Here is a 23,977-nt window from a genome sequence, read left to right on the forward strand (position 1 = left end):
CTCTCACTATCAGCTTTAAGGCACTCAATCAGCTCTATCCCTCCTACTTATCTCCACTTCTCTCCCACTAAGACCCAAGCCTCCTCCTCCATTCCTTTAACACCGACTTAGTTATCGTGCTTCAGTCTTGTCTCTTTCGCAGTTGACCCCTTGATTCCATCTTACCTGGAACTCCTCTGCCGCGTTCCCCCCAACCCTCCCCATATCCAACAGATCACCGCTCTCTGCATCTTTAAAGCCCAACTAAAATCAAACTATTTTCTCCAAGAACCCTTCTCTGACTAACCTTTCATCGCCCACATTATTCTCTTTGGGTCTGAACATCCTAAGCTCTTTGATACTCACCTCACAAGTAACGGCACTTATGTACAAACCCTTACAGCTCCCTGCTTCCCTTATAAAATATTTAACATCCATCTCTCCCACTAGATTGTAAGCTCTTTGAAGGCAGGGATCATGCCTACCAACTCTATTGTACTGTACTCTCCCAAGCACATAGAACACTGCTCTGCACACAGCAAGGGCTCAATAAATACGACTGATCGAATAACAGCTGGACATATAAGGAGAACATTATATAAATTCACTAGGAAAGACTAAATTCGGAACTAAAAATTGATTTTTGGTTGAAAATTAAAGTCATGGAAAGTTTAGAGGAAATAATTCTCTCCAATAAGTGTACGGAAACTTCTCATTGAAAATTATCTGTACAACCTCTGTAATGTACAGTCAACAGACTACAAACCACTAGATAGTACTCTATCATCTAGAATGCCTAGTGAGTCGCCGGGTAGTCGGTTGAGAATTACTTGAAGACAAACAATCTTTCAGGATACTGGTAAACCAGCACCACATTCTTGGACTCAAATGGCAATTTCCCAGGAAATCCTCGTTCCCACGTCCTAAGACCGGATGAAAGGCAAGTGGTCTTTAAGCCCGAGAGGATGTCAAAGTAAATCCGGGACTACTTCTTCATGTCTCTTCTCCCTTAGAACATACTTGCCGACAGGATTATCTACATAACTAAGAGCCTAAATCTACGGGAGCAGATGGTTTGACCATCTGCAGCTCCCACCTCCACTTCTCTGCTGTAGCTAAAGTTATCACAAATCCACATCAGTGACACCCCAGCCCGACCACGGGAATACGGCTGCAAGACTGGAAAGAGATCCGGCTCGGGAGTCAGAGGACGTGGGTTCTAACCCCGGCCATTTCTCTGTTGTGTGACCTTGGGCCAGTCACTTCACTTCTCTGTGCCTCAGCTCCCTCGTCTGTAAAATGAGGATTAAGACTGTGAGCCCCACGTGGGACCTTCTGATGACCTTGCATCTACCCCAGCGCTTCAAACAGTGCTTGCCACATAGTAAGCGCTTAACCAGTGCCATTACTATTATTAAGACCTCACATCTTCAGATGGTTTATCTTCCGGAAACGTGGAAGGTCTCGGGCGGAAGGTCGTGCTAAGTAAAGGTCTCTAGATTCCCCCAAGTGGGTCGCGTTCATTCATTCAATAGTATTTATTGAGCGCTTACTATGTGCAGAGCACTGTACCAATCGCTTGGAATGTACGGTTCGGCAACAGATGGAGACAATCCCCGCACCAATGATCCTACAGCCTTGGCGAAACGTTTTCCTCGAGATGTCAAGGCTAACCCCCATTCCCATCCCCAAATTTCCAGAGGTTATAGCCAGGGCAGGTCCGAGGGGGGTCGGGGAGAGGAAAAAAATCAATCAATCAGTGGTACATATTGAGAATTTAAGATCCCTACTCCTCCCCACCTCAATTCGCCTATGAGGCCCATTGTGGGCCCCAGGATGGGATGTGGGTGGGTGTCTCCCCAAGGACCCCTCCCCCCGACCTCAGGGGGAGCCCCCAAATATTCATTCATTCAAAAGAATTTATTGAGTGCTTACTATGTGCAGAACACCGTACTAAGCACTTGGAATGGTGCAAATCGGTAACACATTCATTCCATCGCATTTACTGAGCGCTTACTGTGTGCAGAGCACTGTACTAAGCGCTTGAAATGGACAATTCGGCAACAGATAGAAACCACCCCTGCCCAACAACGGGCTCGCAGTCTAAACGGGAGGGTCAGAGTGCAAAACAAGTAGTCAGGCATCAATACTATCAAGATCAATAGAATCATAGATATATACGCATCGTTAGAGTAATAAATAATATAGACAAGTATACACAAGTGCTGTGGGGAAGGGAAGGCCTCCCCCAACCATCTGCTCTTCCCCCTTCCCCTCAGCACTGTGCTCATTTGTCTCTATTACTTATTACCCTATTTATTTTCTTAATGAGGTGTCCATCCCCTCGGTTCTATTTAACGAGAGGACGTTGTCTTGTTTTTGTTTTGTTCTCTTTTCCTCTGCTGTCCCCCTTTGAGACTGTGAGCCCGTCATGGGGCCTCAGTTCCCTCATCTGTAAAATGGGGATGAAGACTGCGAGCCTCACGTGGGACAACCTGATCACCCTGTATCTCCCCCAGCGCTTAGAACAGCGCTCTGCACATAGTAAGCGCTTAAATACCAACATTATTATCTCCCCCAGCGCTTAGAACAGCGCTCTGCACATAGTAAGCGCTTAACAAATACCAACATTATTATTATTATGGGGCAGGGATGGTCTCCATCTGTTGCCCAACTGGCCACTCCCAACGTTTAGCCCAGGGTTCTGCCTCTAGTAAATGCTCAATAAAGACGGTTGAATGAATGCACGAATGAAAGGGGGAAGAGCAGAGGGAGGAGGAAGGGGGAGGGGAGGAGGAGCAGAGGGAAAGGGAGGGCTCAATCTGGGAAGGCCTCCTGGAGGAGGGGCGCTCTCATCTCTAGAGAAGCCGCACGGCTCAGTGGCAAGAGCCCGGGCTTGGGAGTCAGAGGTCATGGGTTCGAAACCCGGCTCTGCCACTTGTCTGCTGTGTGACTGTGGGCAAGTCACTTCACTTCTCGGTGCCTCAGTTCCCTCATCTGTAGAGTGGGGATGAAGACAGTGAGCCTCATGTGGGACAACCTGATTCCCCTGTATCTCCCCCAGCGCTCAGCACAGCGCTCCGCGCAGAGTAAGTGCTTAACAAATACCAACATTATTATAATTATTTCCCCCAGCGCTTAGCACAGTGCTCTGCACCTAGTAAGCGCTTAGCAAAGACCCACATTCTTCTTCTCTGTGGCTCCGTTACCTCGCCTGTAAAACGGGGACGGCTCCTGCAGCTCCCCCGGCGCTTAGCACAGCGCTCAGCACACAGTAAGCGCTTAGCAAAGACCCACTTTCTTCTCTGTGCCTCAGTTACCTCATCTGTAAAACGGGGACAATCTGATGACCCCGTAGCTCCCCCAGCGCTTAGCACAGTGCTCCGCACCTAGTAAGCGCTTAGCAAAGACCCACATTCTTCTTCTCTGTGCCTCAGTTACCTCATCTGTAAAATGGGGACAATCTGACGCCCCTGTAGCTCCCCCAGCGCTTAGCACTGAGCTCAGCACCTAGTAAGCGCTTGGCAAAGACCCACATTCTTGTTCCCTGTGGCTCAGTTACCTCATCTGTAAAATGGGGACAATCTGACGCCCCTGTAGCTCCCCCGGCGCTCAGCACAGCGCTCAGCACCTAGTAAGCGCTTGGCAAAGACCCACATTCTTCTTCTCTGTGGCTCAGTTACCTCGCCTGGAAAACGGGGACGGCTCCTGCAGCTCCCCCGGCGCTTCGCACAGCGGTCCGCGCAGAGTAAGCGCTTAACGGCAACATTATCATGATCCTCCGCCCGCGCTGGGCACAGTGCGCTGCACAGGGTTAAGCGCTTGACAAAGACCAACATTAGAAGGAAGGAGGGGGGAGGGGAAGATGGGGGAGATGGGGAGGGAGGGGGGCGCGCGCCCCCGCAGCGCGCGCCCCCGGCCCTGCTCGCGCGCGCGCGCCCCCGGCCCCGCTCACCGAGGACGAGGCCGGCCATGCTGACGACGGGCTCCGCTCGGAATCGTCGTCGTCGTCGTCGTCCTTCTCCTCCTCCTCCTCCTCCTTCTTCTTCTTCTCCTCCTTCTCCGGCTCGGCCGCCGCGCGCCCCCGGCCCCGCCCCCCGCCGGCGCCGCCGCGGGGAGCGCGCCTCCCTTCGTGGCCGCCGCTCATTGGCCCGCGCGGCCGTCACTCAGCGCGCCGGCCAATGGCAGCGGGCCGGGTGGAGCTGGCTCCCGGCAGGGCGGGGCGGGCGGGACGACGCGCGGCCGCGCGCGGGGGGGGGGGTGGGGGGGAGGCCGGGCCCGCTCGGCCCCCCCCCCCCCCCGCCCATTCCGATGGTCCATTCCAAGCGGCTGGGCCCGGCCTCGGCGCGGAGGCGGCGCTCAACAGACACGACTGAACGAATGAGCCCCTCTCCATCCCCCCACCCTTATTCTCCTTCTTTTTGAATCATGACGATAATAATGAGAAGAATAATGTCGGTATTTGTTGATGATCATCCTCATCATGTTGGTATCTGTTGAGGGTGATGATGTTGGTTTGTGTTAATAAGAATCATCAGGATGTTGATATTTGTCAAGGATGATACTGTTGGTACTTGTTAATGATGATGATAATAACGTCGTATTTGTTAATCCTCATCATCATGATGTTGGTATTTGTTAATGATAGTGTCGGTATTTGCTAAGAATAATAATAATCATGGTGGTATTCGTCAATAGGAATGATGTTGGTATTTGTTAATGATGATGATCATTATGTTGAGATTTGTCAATAATGATGATGTTGGTATCTGTTAATAATGATAATGTCGTATTCGTTAATGATCATCATCATTATGTTATTTGTCAATTATGATAATGTTGGTATCTGTTAATAATGATAATAATAATGTCGGTATTGGTTAATAATCATCATCATCATGTTGGTATTTGTTAATAATAATGATGTTGGTATGTGTTAATAATAATAATAATTAACATAATAATGTTAATAATAATCATTCTGTTGATGTTTGTCAATAATAATAATGTTGGTATTTGTTAATAATAATAATAATAATATCGGTATTTGTTAATAATAATCATCACTATGTTGGTATTTATCAATAATAACGTCGGTATTTGTTAATCATCATCATCGTCATGTTGGTATTTGTTGATAGTGATGATGTTGGTATGTGTTAATAATAATCATCATTATGTTGATATTTGTCAATGAGGATAATGTTGGTATTTGTTAATGATGATGATGATTAAAATAATAATGTATTTGTTAATAATAATCATCGTTATGTTGGTATTTGTCAATTATAATGTCAGTATTTGTTAATAATAATTATCATTATGTTGGTATTTGTTAATAGTAATGATGTTGGTGTTTGTTAATAATAATAATCATTATGTTGATATTTGCCAATGATAATAATGTTGGCATTTGTTAATAATGATAATGGTATTTGTTAATAATAATAATAATAATAATGCTGTTGGTATTTGTTAAGCGCTTACTCTGTGCAGCGCACTGTTCTAAGCACTGGGGGAGATACAGGGTAATCAGGTTGTCCCACTTGGGGCTCACAGTTAATCCCCATTTTACAGATGAGGGAACTGAGGCACAGAGAAGTGAAGTGACTTGCCCGCAGTCACACAGCTGACAGATGGCAGAGTAGGAATTCGAACCCATGACCTCTGACTCCCAAGCCCGGGCTCTTTCCCCTGAGCCACGCCGCTTCCCAAGGGTAATCCGGTTGTCCCACGTGAGGCTCACGGTCTTCGTCCCCATTTGACAGATGAGGTCACTGAGGCCCAGAGAAGTGAAGCGACTTGCCCACAGTCACACAGCTGACAAGCGGCGGAGCGGGGATTCGAACCCGTGACCTCTGACTCCCAAGCCCATGCTCGTTCTACTGAGCCGTGCTGCTTCTCAATGGTGATGGGCTTTCCTAAGCGCTTACCCTGCGCTAAGCCCTGGGGGGGGGGACATACAAGGCTGGAGAAGCAGCGTGGCTCAGTGGAAAGAGCCCGGGCTTGGGAGTCGGTCGCTTCACTTCTCGGGGGCCTCAGTTCCCTCATCTGTAACATGGGGATGATTGCTGGGAGCCCCTCGCGGGACGACCCGATCACCTTTCATTCATGCATTCATCTGGTAGTATTTATTGAGCGCTTCCTATGTGCAGAGCACTGGACTAAGCGCTTGGAATGGACAATTCGGCAACAGAGAGAGACAATCCCTTGTTTCCCCCCCCGCAGTGCTTAGAACAGTGCTTGGCACATAGTAAGCGCTTAACGAGTACCATCATCATCAAGGTTATCAGAAGCCCTCCTATGTGGGGCTCACAGTCTTCATCCCCATTTCCCAGATGAGGTCACCGAGAAGTGAGGTGACCTGCCCAAGGACCCATGGCTGGCAAGTGGCCGTTATTAGAACTCCCTCCCTCTGACTCTTGCCACTAATAATAATGATGATGGCGTGTGTTAAGCGCTTACTACGCGCGAAGCACGGTTCTAAGCGCTGGGGAGGATTCAGGGTGATCAGGTTGTCCCACGGGGGGCGCTCACGGTCTTAATGCCCATTTTACAGAGGAGGGAACTGAGGCCCAGAGAAGCGAAGTGACTTGCCCACGGTCACAAACCACGCCGCTTTGGGGTTTCGGGGTCCGGCTCGAAGTAAATCGGTTGGGGGGCGGGGAGCGTCGGAATCATCTGACCTCTATCCCCTGCGCCATCCCTGCCTCACTTCTCTGTGGCTCAGTGGAAAGAGCACGGGCGGAGGAGTCGGAGGTCGTGAGTTCTAATCCCGGCTGGGTCACGTGTCAGCTCTGTGACTTGGGGCGAGTCACTGCACTTCTCTGGGCCTCCGTGACCTCGTCTGTAAAATGGGGATGAAGACTTGTGAGCCTCACGTGGGACAACCCGATGACCCTGTATCTCCCCCAGCGCTTAGAACCAGTGCCCGGCACATAGTAAGCGCTTAACAAATACCAATATTATCATTATTATTCTCCCTCCCCGCCTCCTTGCCTCATCTTTCCCAAACCTAGCATCACCTCCTTCGACTACCTACCTGTAGTCTATTTATGTTCCTGTCCCCCCATCTAGACTGTAAACTCCTCCTCGTGAGCAGTATTGTACGCTCCCAAGCGTCTAGTACAGCGCCCTGCACCCCTAACCCAAGTCCCCTTTCGCTTCTTCTCCCCAAGAGAGGCCGAAACCTTAGAGGACTAAGCTTTCTTCCCTTGTGGAACGTTGGGCTCCTAATTCCCACCTCCGCAAATAGTTTAGGTTTGATTCGATTCTGCGAGTGATATGGGGCAGGAGACCGTAGACCACACCCTCAGGCGGTCGATGACATTTATTGAACGCTTACTGTATGCAGACCACTGTACCAGACGCTCGAGAAACTTCAGTACCGTTAGTTGACGTGATCCCGTCATCAGGGGGAGGACGTGAGCGAAACGATTTGGCTGCGGAGAGTCGAGAGGAGAGGAGTTTGCGGGTTGCGGGTTGCGTTCTGACGTTGGTATTTGGTAAGCGCTCACTCTATGCAGAGCGCTGTTCTAAGCGCCGGGGTAGGCACAAGGGAATCAGGCGTTCTAGTAGTAGATCGGCGAGGTAAGGTAGGAGGGGAGAGCTGCCGGAGTGCTTTAAAGCGTCTGCGGATGGGCAACCACGGGGTATTTTTGCGGGGTGAGGAGGTACGGACTGAACTTTTTCACGGAAAGGTGATCTGGGCACGGGCAGCCGGGCGGAGCGTCGACTGGAGAGGGGAGAAACGGGAGACCGGGAATAATAATGATAATGTTGGTATTTGTTAAGCGCTTACTCTGTGCGGAGCACTGGGGTAGACACGGGAATCAGGTTGTCCCACGTGGGGCTCACAGTCTTCATCCCCCATTTTACAGATGAGGGAACTGAGGCCCAGAGAAGTGAAGCGACTTGCCCCCAGTCACACAGCTGACAAGTGGCAGAGCTGGGATTCGAACTCATGACCTCTGACTCCAAAGCCCGGGCTCTTTCCACTGAGCCACGGCCTAGTGTACAACATGGTCCTGGGCATCAGAAGACCTAGGTTCTAAACCCAACTCTGGCACTTGCCTGCCGTGTGACCTTATGAAAGTCGCTTCACTTCTCTGGGCCTCAGTTTGCTAATCCGTACAAGGGAGATTAAATCCTACCCCCTCCTATTGAAGACTGTGAGCCCCATGAGGGACTGGGTCCAACCTGATCATCTGTACCTGTCCCAGTGCTTAGCACAGTGTTTTGCACAAGCAGCATGGCCTAGTGGATGGAGCGTGGGCCAGGGAGTCGAAGGTCATGAGTTCTAATCCCAGCTCTGCCACTTGTCTGCTGTGTGACCCTGGGCAAATCACTTAACTCCTCTGTGCCTGTTCCCTCATCTGTAAAATGGGGATAATAATAATAATTGTGGTATTTGTTAAGCGCTGAGGCGAATACGGGCAAATCGGGTTGGACCCAGTCCCTGTCCCACGTGGGGTTCACAGTCTCAATCCCCATTTTTCCAGATGAGGTAACTGAGGCATAGAGAAGTGAAAGGACTTGCCCAGGGTCCCGCAGCAGACAAGCGGCAGAGCCGGGATTGGAACCCATGACCTTCTGACTCCCCGGCCCGTGCACTATCCACCTCGCCTCGCTGTTTCTTAAGACTGTGAGTCCCATATGGGACAGGGGCTGTGTCCAACCCAATTTGCTTATTTGCCCCAGCGCCTGGCACGTCGTAAGCGCGTAACAAGCACCGTAATCATCATTATTATTATAGTAAATGCTGAACAAGTGCCATAAAAAAAGAAAAAGGGAAGTCAGTGAGTAAGCCGGTGCGACAGTCAAGACAGAATATGGTAAGTGCCTGGATCAGCAAGGTAGCAATTTGGATGGAGGAAAAGGGTCGATTCTAGAGATTTTGAGTCCCCTGAGGAATAAGGATCTGTATGTTCTCTCCCAGAGCTTAATACCATGATCGGCACACGGTAAATGCTTGATAAATACTATTATGTGGCCTATTGGAAAAAGCGCGGGCTTGGGAGTCGGAGGTCACGGGTTCTAATCAGTTACCTCATCTGTAAAATGGGGATGAAGACTGTGAGCCCTACATGGGACAACCTGATTACCTCGTATCTACCCCAGCGCTTAGAACGGTGCCTGGCACAAAGTAAGCGCTTAACAAATACCAGCATTATTATTATTATTATTACTATGACTTCTAAGTGTTACAGTGGGGTAGGAGTACTTAGGAAGCAAGGTAGCCTTGTGGAAAGAGCGTGGGCCTGGGTGACAGAGGACCTGGGTTATAATCCCAGCTCTGCCACATACCTGCTCTGTGACTTCGGGCAAGTCACTTAACTTCTCTGTCCCTCAGTTCCCTCATCTGCAAAATGGGGATTCAATACTTGTCAGTCCTCTTACTTAGATCGTGAGCCCCAAGAGGGACAGAGACCGTGTCCAACCTGATTAACTTGTATCTACCCCACCCCCCACCCCCCCAGCCCCCGGTCTTACAGTGCTTGGCACATAGCAAGTGCTTAACTAATTATTATCCTTATTATTTGCTTATGTGGCTCAGAAATTCTGAAGGGGCCACCGAGGGACATGAGGTGGAGAGATTGGAAATCATGTGGGAGCGGCCTTTCGGAAGAGATGTGATTTCAGAGGGGCTTTGAAGCTGGGGAGAGCGGCAGTCTGTTGGCCGTAAAGGGGGAGAGAGTTCCAGGCGGAATGGAGGATATGAGCAAAAGAAGTCGACAGTGGAGAGTTGAGAATGAGTTACGCTGAGTTAGACTGAGAGGAACAAAGCTTGCAAACTGGGTGTGATGGGAGGTCAGAGACTAGACCGTAAGTTCTCTGTGGGCAGGGAATGTGTCTGTTATGGTGTTATGTTGTGCTCTCTCAAGTGCTTAGTCCGGTTCCCTGCACACAGTAAGCGTTCAATAAGTATCACTGATTGAATGATGGAGTGGCTAAATAGGATCTCGGTTCGATACGGACAGGAACGGGTGACCATTGAAGGTATTTTCGAGGAGTGGGAAGGTCACACAGCTGCTCAGTTGCGGAACTAGGACTAGAATCCGGGCCTTGCCCCCCAGACCCGTAATATTTCCATGAGATCAACTTTTTACCAGTTTTCTCATCTGTAAAATAGGAATTAAATACCTTTCTCCCTCTCCTTAGACTCTGAGCCCAGTAATAATAATAATAACAACAGCGATAATAATTACATTATTTGTTAAGTGCTTATTATGTGCCAAGCGCTGTTCTTGGTGCCGGGGTAGATAAAAGGACAATCAGGTTATCCCACATGGGCTCACAGTCGTAATCCCCATTTTACAGATGAGGGAACTAAGGCATAGGGAAGCGAAATGACTAGCCCAAGGTCACACAGCAGACAAATGGCAGAGCCTGGATTAGAACCCATGACCTCTGACTCCCAAGCCAGTGCTCTTGCCACTAGGCCATGCTGCTTCTCTACACAGTCCATGGACTGTACGAGGACTGTGTCCAACCTGTAGTAAGTGTTTAATGAATATTATTATGATTATTATCATTATTATAATTAAAGTCAGCACTTGGGGAACACAAAGAAGGACACGATCTCAGCCCCCAAGGTGTTTACCATCTAATGGGAGAAGCAGCACGGCCTAGTGCACCGAACACACCCTGGGAGTCAGAAGGACCTGGGTTCTAATCCCAGCTCTGCCACTTGTCTCCTGTGTGACCTTGGGCAAGTCACTTCACCTCTCTGGACCTCAGGTCCCTCATCTGTAAAATGGATATTGAGACCGTGAGTCCTACGTGGGACAGGGACTGCGTCCAACCCGATTAACTTGTAACTACCTCAGCGCTTAGAACAGTGCCTGGCACAGAGTAAGCACCTAATAAATACCATTATTATTATTACTGGACAAAATAGATATAAATCGACCAACTTGCCATAGTTAAAAGTCAGGGATGAGATAGAACTACTAGACAGAAGTGCATAAATGAACAGATCTACATTTGCGTGCAAGTGGTGTGTAGGTTGACATAGTATTAAGTACAGTCGAAAGATTTCAGTGGTAAACGAGCAAATTCAAACCCCCTTGCGGTTCTTCTCACCTCCAGAATCACGTGCTCTGTGAGTGGGGAAGTGGTCAGCTGCCCTTGTCCTTTGGCTTCATTTTCGCAGAAAACTAGAAGATCCTAGTGGAAGACAATTATAACTTCTGACTACCGAGGAAGTAGATGTCAGGCATGTCAAAACACAATAATCCAGTTAAAAAAAAAATCTTGGTATTTGTTAAGCGCCTACCATGTGCAGAGCACTGTTCTAAGCGCCGGGGTAGATAAGGGGTCATCAGGTTGTCCCACGTGAGGCTCACAGTCTCCATCCCCGTTTTACAGATGAGGTCACTGAGGCGCAGAGAAGTGAAGTGACTTGCCCACAGTCACACGGCTGACAGGCGGCGGAGCCGGGATTCGAACCCATGACCTCTGACTCCCGAGCCCGGGCTCTTTCCACTGAGCCACGCTGTTTAAGGCTCGATGCTCAAAAAACTCTAGAAAGACCCAGAATCCGTTCATAAGAGCTGTTCGCAAGCATATGTTTGTACATGTGTACCCTTCTGGGCTGAAAGGTTCGGAGCGTTTGATTTATACTCTCCCAAGTACTTAGCACAGTGCTCCGCACACAGGAAGTGCTCAGTAAATACGATTAATTGATTGATTGAATACGTGTACATAGTTCATAGTGGCAGCCTAGCCTAGAGGGAGCAGAAGACGCAGAGTCATGAGACTTGGATGCCGGCACTGATCCGCTGCGTGACCTTGGGCAAGTCACTCGACCTCTCCACGCCTCAGTTTCCTTCTCTGTAAAATGGGATTAAGGTACTTGCTATTCCGGCCTCTTAGATGGTGAGCACATTAAGGGACAGGGCTTGTGTCCGACCTGCCACTCATATATATCTACCCCGGTGGTTAGACTGGGTTTGGTGTATGGTGAGCAGTTCAGAAATACCGTAAGTGTCATCAGTACTTACCTCTTTCAGGAGATGAGCCAGGCGGCGGGAACCCGCGGACTCGGTTGAAGGGGATCAGGAGCAAACTCTTTGCCGGCACTGGACGGGATCATCGTTCTTCAAGGGGAGCCCAGAGAAGGAGGTGGAAAGATTGGTGGGGGAAGAGCGAGGAGGAATTGATTCTCCACACATCCCCTAATCACACTGGGTACAAGTTGTTAGAAAGAACTGGGCATGGGAAACAACATGGCCACCGGGTATGGATAGAACACGGGCCTGGGGGTCTGAAAGACCTGGGTTCTAATTCCGGCCCTGCCACTCGCCTACTGTGTGATCTTGGGCAAATCACTTCTCTGGGTCTCAATTACCTCATCTGTAAAATGGGAGTTAATACTGTGAGTTCCACGCGGGACATGGACTGTGTCCAACCTTACTACGTTGATCTATCCCAGCGCTTAGTACAGTGCCTGCCACAGAGTAAGTGCAAAAAAAAAAGCGGGGAAGCACAAAACAGAAGGCAGGGTCCACCCCACATCCCCCTCCCACTTGCCCATTCATTCAATCGTATTTATTGAGCGCTTATCGTGTGCAGAGAACACTGTACTAAGCACTTGGGGGAGTACAATAAAACAGTAAACAGACACATTCCCTGCCCAGAACGAGCTTAAAGGCCAGATAACTTGCTTCGAGACCGGCAATGGGGCGGCCGGATTTCACCACCCCTCTTCTCTCTCTGCTACCCAGCTTTCCAGGTCGAGCGGTCAGAACGGGGTTGAACGCACAGAGGTGTCGGGTGGGTGTAGTCAACCCTGCTTACATGGAAATGGCCAGGGTGATCTTCCAGGGGGATTCTTTCCCAAGTGCTCTGCACATAGTGTGGGCTTAATAAATATCCGTGATGATGATGCTCTAAACTGTTGGCATCATCCCATTCATTCATTCATTCATTCATTCAATAGTATTTATTGAGCGCTTACTATGTGCAGAGCACTGTACTAAGCGCTTGGAATGAACAAGTCGGCAACAGATAGAGACAGTCCCTGCCGTTGGACGGGCTTACGGTCTAATCGGGGGAGACGGACAGACGAGAACAAGGGCAATAAATAGAGTCGAGGGGAAGAACATCTCGTAAAAACAATGGCAACTAAATAGAATCAAGGCGATGTATAATTCATTAACAAAATAAATAGGGTAACGGAAATATATACAGTCGAGCGGACGAGTACGGTGCTGTGGGGTTGGGAAGGGAGAGGTGGAGGAGCAGAGGGAAAGGGGGAAAAAGAAGGTTTAGCTGCGGAGAGGTGAAGGGGGGGTGGCAGAGGGAGTAGAGGGAGAAGAGGAGCTCAGTCTGGGAAGGCCTCTTGGAGGAGGTGAGTTTTAAGTAGGGTTTTGAAGAGGGGAAGAGAATCAGTTTGGCGGAGGTGAGGAGGGAGGGCGTTCCAGGACCGCGGGAGGACGTGGCCCGGGGGTCGACGGCGGGATGGGCGAGACCGAGGGACGGCGAGGAGGTGGGCGGCGGAGGAGCGGAGCGTGCGGGGTGGGCGGTAGAAAGAGAGAAGGGAGGAGAGGTAGGAAGGGGCAAGGTGATGGAGAGCCTCGAAGCCTAGAGTGAGGAGTTTTTGTTTGGAGCGGAGGTCGATAGGCAACCACTGGAGTTGTTTAAGAAGGGGAGTGACATGCCCAGATCGTTTCTGCGGGAAGATGAGCCGGGCAGCGGAGTGAAGAATAGACCGGAGCGGGGCGAGAGAGGAGGAAGGGAGGTCAGAGAGAAGGCTGACACGGTAGTCTAGCCGGGATATAACGAGAGCCCCTAGCAGTAAGGTAGCCGTTTGGGTGGAGAGGAAAGGGCGGATCTTGGCGATGTCGTAGAGGTGAGACCGGCAGGTCTCCGTAACGGATAGGATGCGTGGGGTGAACGAGAGGGACGAGTCAAGGATGACACCGAGATCGCGGGCCCCAGAGACGGGAAGGATGGTCGTGCCATCCACGGTGATAGAGAAGTCTGGGAGAGGACCGGGTTTGGGAGGGAAGATGAGGAGCTCAGTCTCGCTCGTGTTGAGTTTTAGGTGGTGGGCCGACATCCAGGTGGAGACGTCCCGGAGGCGGGAGGAGATGCGAGCCTGAAGGGAGGGGGAGAGGACGGGGGCGGAGATGTAGATCTGCGTGTGATCTGCGTAGAGATGGTAGTCAAAGCCATGAGAGCGAATGAGTTCACCGAGGGAGTGAGCGTAAATGGAGAACAGAAGAGGGCCAAGAACAGGCCCTTCAGAGAAAGCCAAATTGGCACTCTTTGGGAAGATGTGCTGTGGGGATATTTATTTCAGGTTTTTATTTAGAAAAAAAACAAGTGTAATTCAGAGGTATTTTTTTTTGTAGCTAAGTGGACAAAATGTGCCACAAATACTTAAGAGAAAATAGACTTACAATTTACATGGTGAAGTGAACGACTGTGGGAAAAATGAATCAGGTATTTTAAAAAAATAATTAGACTAAGGTGAATCAAAGCTGGCTGAATTATTCCCATGTTTCACTGCAGGAGTTTCTCCAAAGACCTTAGCCCACTATTCTCTCCAATCGATTGAATGGACAAATCACCATGTCCCCCATCCCTGGTGCCATTTCCACTAATAATAATAATAATTATGGTATTTGTTAAGCGCTTCACTATGTGCCGGGCCCTGTTTCAAGCGCTGGGGTAGATACAGGGTAATCAGGTTGTCCCACGTGGGGCTCACAGTCTTAATCCCCATTTTATAGATGAGGTAACTGAGCCACAGAGAAGTGAAGTGACTTGCCCAAAGTCGCACCGCTGGTAAGGGGCGGAGCTGGAATTAGAACCCATGACCTCTGGCTCCCAAGCCTGTGCTCTTTCCACTGAGCCACGCTGCTTCTCCATTACTAGCTGGGATGAAAGGGAGGACCACATGGTAGAAGAGGGAGAGGCTCAAATAATAATAATAATGTTGGTATTTGTTAAGCGCTTACTATGTTCTAAGCGCTGGGGGAGATACGGGGTCATCAGATTGTCCCGCGTGGGGCTCACAGTTCTTCATCCCCATTTTACAGACGAGGTAACTGAGGTCCAGGGAAGTGAAGTGACTTGCCCACAGTCACACAGCTGACAAGTGGCAGAGCTGGGAGTTGAACCCATGACCTCCAACTCCCAAGCCCGGGCTCTTTCCACTGAGCCACACTGCTTCTCAAGTAATCCTCCCAATCAGTACTCTTCTCCTCCTCCACTCCCGCTAGCACTATTGCCAAGTAAGGCAATGGTGGTGTGGGAATACTGATATTTTCTTAGCCCCCAATTGGTGTACTACTGTGTGCTAAGCCCTTGGGAAAGCACAACAGAAGGGAGAGAGGTTCCCTGCTCTCCGTGAGCTTCTGGTTTAATAGGGGTGACGTGAAAATGCTTTCCAAATAGAATAGACAGGGTACATGATTGTACGATAGATTGTAGGTGATTCGCAAATAATGAGGAAGGCGGAAAATGAAGTGATAGAAGTGGCTGGCTGTAGGGTTGATGATGACTCGGGGCTTTGAGACATAATAATAATAAAAATAATAATCACAGGGTATTTGCTATGCACTTACTATAATAATAATGATGATGATGGCATTTGTTAAGCGCTTACTATGTGCAAAGCACTGTTCTAAGCGCTGGGAGGGATACAAGGTTATCAGGCTGTCCCACGTGGGGCTCACCACGTACCAAGCAGTTAGTAGATACAGGTCAGACATTGTCCTTGTCCCACATGGGGATCTCAGTCTAAGGAGGAGGGAGCTAATAAGGTAAGACTTGTTGAAGAAGGTGGAATTTTAGCAGGACTTTGAACATCACCTCCAAGAGACCTTCCCTGATTAAGCCCTCTTTTCCTTGACTCCCTCTCCCATCTGCATTGTCTATGCATTTGGCTCTGTACCCTTGGGGAACTTAATCATCATCATAATAATTGTGGTATTTGTTAAGCCCTTACTATGTACCAGGAGTGAAAACAAGCAAATCAGGTTGGACACAGTCCCTGTCCCACATGGGGCTCACAGTCTCAATCCCCGTTTTACAGATGAGGGAACTGAGACGCAGAGAAGTGGAGTGACTTACCCAAGGTCACTCAGCAGACAAGTGGCAGAGCTGGGATTAGAACCCATGACGTGCTCTAGCCACTACGCCATGCTGCTTCTATGTCATATTCACCCTGTCCTCAACCCTAGAGCACTTATTTATTTATTTATATTAATGTCTCCCCCTCTAGACTGTAAGCTCACTGTGGGTAAGGAATGTGTCTACCAACCGTGTCGTACTCTCCCAAGCACTTAGTACAGTGCTCTGCACACGCTGAGCACTTTGAAGTTGGGGAAAAGAATCACAGGCTGCGGGAACAGTGTGAGGAAGAGGGCCGAGGTGATAGTTGAGAGTAACGCATAGTTAGACGGTTACTTTGTAGCTCAGGGCTTGAAATTTGCTATTTGAACCAGAAGTCACTAAATCAATGGTGTTTACTGAGTGCTTACTCTAAGCAGAGCACTGTACTAAGCGCTTGGGAGAGTCCAATGCAATAGAGCTAGTAGACAAGTTCCCCACCCTCACAGACTTCAGAAGTTGGTAGAATGGAATGTGCTGTTTTTTTACCAAGAAAGGGGAGAAGGAAGCTCCAATCTGTAATAACCAACTCTGGGACCTTTGATGATATATCATGACTTTTTTGCTATAAATTAAGCTTTGCTATTTCTTTAGAAAAATATCCCTAAAATTGCCTTAATTTTTCAAACCGCTTTTGAACGTCTGCCAAAATCCAGTCACACTGCATGAATGGAACAGGTTTAGGTGACCCTGATTGTTCTTAGCCAAGGTGCCCGAGACGAAAGAACAGGATTTTCTTCCTGTTCCACCCGGAGAAGCAGAAGAGACGACGAAGAGGCTGAATGAGTGTGAGGCCTCCCTCTCTGCGTATTCGTAGAGCCTAAACCCGGCCCTTTTTTGCACAGGCCTTAAAGCTGGAGTCTGTGGTAAGCAGCTGCTTTGGAATTTATATGGGTTTGCATTTTTACTAAGTGTTTTCCCATTAATTCTCATTTGTCCTCACAACATCTCTTTTAGGTAAGGAGGGTCAGGGATTTTCCTCGGGCATTGTACACATCAGAAAGTAGCCATAAAGAAAATACCTATTCACGTCATCAGTAGGTGAGTGGCCAAGAGAGTTGACTGGCAGATTGTCCACGCTTCCTCCCGCTCCTCATCTCTCACGATCCCCTCTTTCTCCCAGGATCTCAGTGAGAGGCAGTGGTAACAGTGGTACTTATGGGATATGGGAAGATTCCTAGCAGACAGTTTGGTGGTGCTGTTCATTCAATCATACTTACTGAGCGCTTACTGTGTGCAAAGTACTGTACTAAGCGTTTGCTGTGCCGTCGGGCACCCATTTATCTGGTTTTCCATTGGACATTTGGCTTTTCAGTTCCATCCAGAACTGACGTGGCACCGGATACTTTCATGTCTGAAAGTATGTTATTAAAGATGCGCAGCTTCTCTCCACCTCAGCTCTGCTGCGGCTCGGAAGCGAACACTATGTTTGCAAGGATCCGTATCCTTTAAGCTTTTGATGTTTGCACCATCCTCAGCCCCACAGAGCTTATATTCATATCAGTAAATTATTTTAATGTGTCTCCTCCTCTACACTGTAAGCTCCTTGTGGGCAGGGAATGTGTCTACCAACTCTGTTGTACTGTAGTCTCTCAAGCGCTTACTACGGAACTCTGCGCATAGTAAACACTCAATAAATATAATAGATTGATTGACTGATTGATCCGGGATGGAAGCACAATGACGCTGGAACAAGCGGGGAGGTAAAAGATTCCCCCAGAGAACGGTAATAATAATAATATTGGTATTTGTTAAGTGCTTAATAATAATAATAATAATGATAATAACGTTGGTATTTGTTAAGCGCTTACTATGTGCCGAGCACTGTTCTAAGCGCTGGGGTAGACACAGGGGAATCAGGTTGTCCCACGTGGTGCTCACAGTCTTAATCCCCATTTTACAGATGAGGTAACTGAGGCACAGAGAAGTTAAGTGACTTGCCCACAGTCACACAGTTGACAAGTGGCGGAGCCGGGATTCGAACTCATGACCTCTGACTCCGAAGCCCCTGCTCTTTCCACTGAGCCACGCTGCTTCTCTACATTCCTCATTATGCATTAATTCATGCCCTCATTAAGACTAACGGTAGTCATAATAGCATTTACTGAGAGCAATCCCCTGTACCAGAGCCTGAGAAAAACAAAAACACAAAGAAGTGACGTGTCCTCTGAGGAAGAGGAGCTTTTACTCAAATGGGGGAGATGAACATAACAATATTTTCTTTAAGAGTAATCAAGTAGTAGTAATAATATAGTGCAGAGCACTGTATTAAGTGCTGCGAAAGAATACACAACGGGGAACTAGACATGGTTCTTGTCCCTCAGGGTCTCACCATCTAAAAAACTTAATCAAAATAAATAACTGAATGGACAGATGAATAAACATATTTATAAAAGTGCGGAAGGTCGGTGTTAATAAATTGGAGGGCATGCGCTAGGTTTTGCTAATTTCATCAAAATTTCTATATGATTTTTTTAAAAAAATGATATTTAAGTGCTATCTGCCAGGCACTATACTGAGTACTGGGGAATATAAAAGATGATCAGGTTGGACACAGTCCCTGTCCCACATTGGACTCACGGTCTTAATCCCCATTTTCCAAACGAGGGAACTGAGGCTCAGAGAAATGAAGTGGCTTGACCAAGCTCACACAACTGTCACGTGGCGGGGCTGGAATTAGAACCCAGGTCCTTTGATACCCAGGCCTGTGTTCTTTCCACTAGGCCACAACATTTTTTTTGTATAACCAAGTACGTCATGTAATGTCCTACTGGGTTTGCTAAGGGGTATCTGGATTTCAAGAGTGCCTTTTGTGTCCACCTTAATAATGATTAATAACTGTGGTATTTGTGCATGCTTACTATGTGCTGGGCACTGTTCTAAGCTCTGGGGTAGAGACAAGCTAATCAGGTTGGACACAGTGTTGATCCCACATAGGGCTCACACTCTTAATCTCCATTTTCCCATCACCTTGCCCCTTCCTACCTCTCCTCCCTTCTCTCTTTCTACCGCCCACCCCGCACGCTCCGCTCCTCCGCCGCCCACCTCCTCACCGCCCCCCCGTTCTCGCCTATCCCGCCCTGTCCACCCCTGGGCCACGTCCTCCCGCGGTCCTGGAACGCCCTCCCTCCTCACCTCCGACAAACTAATTCTCCTCCCCTCTTCAAATCCCTACTTAAAGCTCACCTCCTCCAAGAGGCCTTCCCAGACTGAGCTTCCCCCTTTCCCTCTGCTCCCTCTACCCCCCCTTCACCTTTCCGCAGCTAAACCCTCTTCTCCCCCCTTTCCCTCTGCTCCTCCCCCTCTCCCGTCCCATCCCCTCAGCACTGTACTCGTCCGCTCGACTGTATATATCTTCATCACCCTATTCATTTTGTTTAATGAGATGTACATCACCCCGATTCTATTTATTTGCCATTGTTTTAATGAGATGTTCTTCCCCTTGACTCTATTGCCATTGTTCTTGTCTGCCTGTCTCCCCCGATTAGACTGTAAGCCCGTCAGAGGGCAGGGACTGTCTCTATCTGTTGCCGATTTGTGCATTCCAAGCGTTTAGTACAGTGCTCTGCACATAATAAGCGCTCAATAAATACTGTTGAATGAATGAGGGAATTGAGGCACAGAGAAGTGAAGTGACTTGCTCAAGGTCCCCCAGGAGACAAGTAGCCAGGCTGGGATTAGACCCCAGGGCCTTCTGACTCCCAGGCCCGTGGTCTATCCACTAGGCCATGCTGTTTCTCTTCCTGTGTCTCTTACTGTCTCTTACTATCTCTTAGCCTTCTCTTCCTGTGTCTCTTACTCTGTCAGCACCTCCCAACCAAGGCCTCCACTGGTAACTGCTACTAAATGCCCATCTGTAGGTACCGCTGGGGTCCCGTGGTTACACTCGGGACCAACTCAGGCTTAATCGTATCTGCCATTCATACAATGGGTCTAACCTTGGATGGCTGGGAATTAATAGCAAGCAGTGTGAAAATTCCATCTTCTCCCACAGGCTTCAGGAACTTGTGCAGAAGGATTCCAGCTAGAAAATTACTGGCAAAGAACAGTGAGATATCACGGTGATAATAATGATGATGGTATTTGTTAAGCTCTTACTATGTGCTGAGCACTGTTCTAAGCGCTGGGGTAGAATGCAAGGTAATCAGGTTGTCCCACAGGAGGCTCACAGTCTCAATCCCCATTTTACAGTTGAGGGAACTGAGGCACAGAGAAGTCAAGTGGCTTGTCCAAAGTCCCACAGCTGATCAGTGGCAGAGCTGGGAACCCATGACCTCTGATTCCCAAACCATTCTGCTGCTCCACTCCACGGCGCTACCCATTCCGCTCTCACATTTTTATCAGTAGATGAATGGCATTTATTGAGTGCTCACTGTGTGCAGAGCGCCGTGCTAAGCGCTTGGGAGGGTACAAAAGAGTTACCCACAAGGAGCTTACAATTTAGTGGGTGAGAGGGACCTTGAAATAAATTAGAGAAAGGGGAGTGACAGAATAATCTGGGAAACAAGAGATGATTAAGGGTGACTGTGTAGACTGTCACAACCAAGGATAGTCTCCAGCTTTTCATTTCCTTTGTCATTATTTCACTGGGGAAAATCTTTTTCAGGATCATCATCAAGCAGTATTTATTGAATACAATGGTATTCACGGACAAAGCCAAGAAGAAAGTCAATGAGGAAACATTCCCTAACTCTAAGAAGCTTGTCTTGTCCTTTGCCGTGGAGTCATCTCCGATACATGGACGCATCTCTCCCAGAACTCCACACCTCCATCTGCAATGGTTCTGATAATGTATTAGCTCTTTCACGTCATGTATTTTTTTATGGTATTTGTTAAGCACTCGGTATATGCCGGGAACTGTACTAGGTACTGTACTGAGGAAGATCCGGTACTGCGGTAGATAGGAGCTAATCAGGTTGGACCCATGTCCCACGTGGGGCTCGCGGCCTGAATCTCCGTTTGGCAGATGAGGTAACAGAGGCACAGAGAAGTGAAGTGACTTGCCCAAGGTCACACAGCAGACTAGTGGCAGAGCTGAAAACAGAACCCAGGTTCTTCTGACTCCCGGGTCCGTGGTCTATCCGCCAGACCCCGCCGCTTTCCATGAAAGCATGTATTGAGGAACGGACACAGTTATTCTCATATCTCATACAGGGGGAAACCACGATCGAGAACAGTTTAAGCATTCATTTGATAGTATTTACTGAGTACTTACTGCGTGCAGAGCCCCGTACTTTGGAGAGAGCAGTAAAATCAACCAACGTGGTCCTTTGCCCTCAAGGAACTGAATTCCTCCAAATTTCCCGGTTAACATCAGTTGGAAGTAATGGATATATCCTCTGAATTTCTAAACTCCCAGCTCTGCCACTTGTCAGCTGTGTGACTGTGGGCAAGTCACTTAACTTCTCTGGGCCTCAGTTCCCTCATCTGGAAAATGGGGATTGAGACTGTGAGCCTCACATGGGACAACTTGATGACCCTGTATCTCCCCCAGCGCTTAGAACAGTGCTCTGCATACAGAAAGCGCTTAACAAATACCAACATTACCATTAATTAAACTTGCTCATACATTTCTGGACTTGCTTTTTCATGCTTGTGTATGGGTATCCATAGAGAGAGAGAAAGTGGGGAGAGGGAAAAAGAGCTAGGCAGTAAGAAAGAGAGAGTGGGAGAAAATGAGAGAGCTGTCCCTCGGATCGAAGATTCATTCAGTAGTATCTATTGAGCTATTATTAAGACGATTATAGCAATACAGAGACAGGCAATTGGTGAGCCTCTGAGAAGTTGAAAACAATTGAGATGGTTCCCAGATGTCTGTGAAATCATCTGAATAATACAAGGGGAAAATACAGTACGTACGTTACAGTACAAAGATCTTTCCTACACAGAGCCATTTAGCTATGTCGATGTAACCTGCCCTTGATAGTATTTACTGTGATTACTGTTGGCTCCAAGTTGATAGATAGAAAAGACATTTTCCTCTGCTCTCACCGATTGTGAGGCTGAGACAAATGATCTATCGGAAAGTTAAGAAAAACTAATCTTTATTCCGAGAAGCATTCCTGCATACATCTGGGGAGATCTGCAAAGGGAAAAGCGTATTGAATGAAATATATGTATTATTCATTCATTCAAACGTATTCATTGAGTGCTTGGAATGTACAATTCGACAACAGATAGAGACAATCCCTGCCCAATAACGGGCTCAAAGTCTAAATGGGGGAGACAGACAGTTGAACAAAACAGAACAAAACAACATCATCAAGATAAATAGAATCATAGATATATACACATCATTAAAATAGAGTAATGAATAATATATACAAATATGCACAGTGCTGAGGGGAGGGGAAGGGGGAAGAGCAGAGGGCCGGAGAAGGGGGAACGGGGAGGGGAGGAGGAGCAGAGGGAAAGGGGAGGCTGGAGACGATAACAAACAGGAATTATTTTTTCTTTGTGTGGATGTGGTTGAGAAAGACCTCAAATGTATGAGTGAGGAAAACTCAACCAGTGTTCACTGATAAAAGGAAAACACCCCAACATACATATTTCTTCATGGCAAAACCCAAAGCTGCCTTGTTAAAAACCAAAGGAAGGGAATTGTAACTAGTTTTTTAACCTATTCATTTTTCCATATCAACTGAAAGATGTTTGAGTCCTTGAAGATTACAAGGATGATGAGGTAGGGTCTTGTTCAACCTATTTTATGCAGCCATCCTAGAAGATCCAACAGAGGGTCTGGACCTCTATGTTAGAAACTTTTCAAAATTTCCTGTTAATATTATCCAACTTCCAGGAAATTTTACCAATTCTGCAGACTATGAGCATCAGTGAAAATCAGAGAATCAATTTTTCAGGAGTTGGCTATATGCCACTGTTCCCTGCTCTTGTCTATTTCGCAGCTGACCTCTCGCCTACATCCTGATTCTGGCCTGGAATGCCCCGTCCTACCTTCATATTCATCAGACAGGTACCCTGGCCCCTTTCAAAGGCTTATTGAAAACACATCTCCTCCAAGAGGCCTTCCCTGACTAAGCCCTAATTTCCCTCTTTCCCACTCCCTTCTGCATCACCCTGAGTTGCTCCTTTTATTCATCCTCCCTCTCGGCCCCATAGCACTTGTGTACATATCCACAATTTTATTTACTCACATTAGCATCTGTCTTCCCCTCTAGACTAAGTTAGCTGTGGGCAGGTAATATATTTGTTATACTGTTTTAGTGTACTCTTCCAAGTGCTTAATACTGTGCTCTGCACTTAGTAAGTGCTCAGTAAATACAATTGATCGATTGATTAGGCAAATGACTGGGTACTCTAGCGGCGTACACAAGCAAACAGTATAGGCCGTCACTGCGAACACCACAGAAGCGGCTTGCACTATGGACTGATGATAAGCTTGAGAAATACCTAGGTAAAATACCTACCAAAAGGGAGATTTTCACTAGTAAGACAGAGATGAAATTGTCCAAATTCATGAACTTTGGATAATAAGGATATTTGTTCAGCGCTTGCGATGTGCCCTGTGGCTATTCTAAATGCTGGATGCCTGTCTTCAGTGAGACTTCAAGTTTTGACCAAACTGCAGGTTTATGGAATTGTAGGGCTGCACCATGTTGGCTGCAAGACAAATGGACCCATCCCAGACACTCCGGGTACTCTCCCAAGCGCTTAGCGCCATGCTTTGCACACTGTAAGTGCTCAATAAACGACTGAATGAATAAATGAATGACAAGCCTAGCGGTACCCCCCCTACCTGCCTAGCAGCAGCCCTGGCCTGGTGGATAGAGCACAAGCCTAGAGTCAGAAGGACCTGGGTTCGAATCCCCAACTGCCACTTGTCTGCTACGTGACCTTGGGCAAGTAACTTAACTTC

General features: G+C 48.0%; 1 protein-coding gene and 1 long non-coding RNA gene across 2 annotated transcripts in view; one reads left to right on the top strand and one right to left on the bottom strand.

The window, feature by feature from the left end:
- The window catches only part of PDIA6 (protein disulfide isomerase family A member 6), a 28,341-nt gene extending 24,303 nt beyond the window's left edge, over nucleotides 1-4,038 (bottom strand). The window contains exon 1 of the mRNA XM_029058663.1: nucleotides 3,935-4,038. Coding sequence (XP_028914496.1) covers nucleotides 3,935-3,953 — 19 coding nt within the window. The 5' untranslated portion in view covers nucleotides 3,954-4,038. The remainder of the gene's footprint in view (nucleotides 1-3,934) is intronic.
- Nucleotides 4,039-16,268: 12,230 nt separating this feature from the next.
- On the top strand, nucleotides 16,269-21,050 carry LOC114808019. The gene is made up of 3 exons (XR_003755990.2): nucleotides 16,269-16,970; nucleotides 17,062-17,145; nucleotides 20,711-21,050. It is a non-coding gene; the product is annotated as an uncharacterized LOC114808019 (long non-coding RNA).
- Nucleotides 21,051-23,977: the final 2,927 nt, after the last annotated feature.

The sequence above is a fragment of the Ornithorhynchus anatinus genome, chromosome 1, assembly GCF_004115215.2.
Source record: "Ornithorhynchus anatinus isolate Pmale09 chromosome 1, mOrnAna1.pri.v4, whole genome shotgun sequence".
NCBI lineage: Eukaryota > Metazoa > Chordata > Mammalia > Monotremata > Ornithorhynchidae > Ornithorhynchus > Ornithorhynchus anatinus.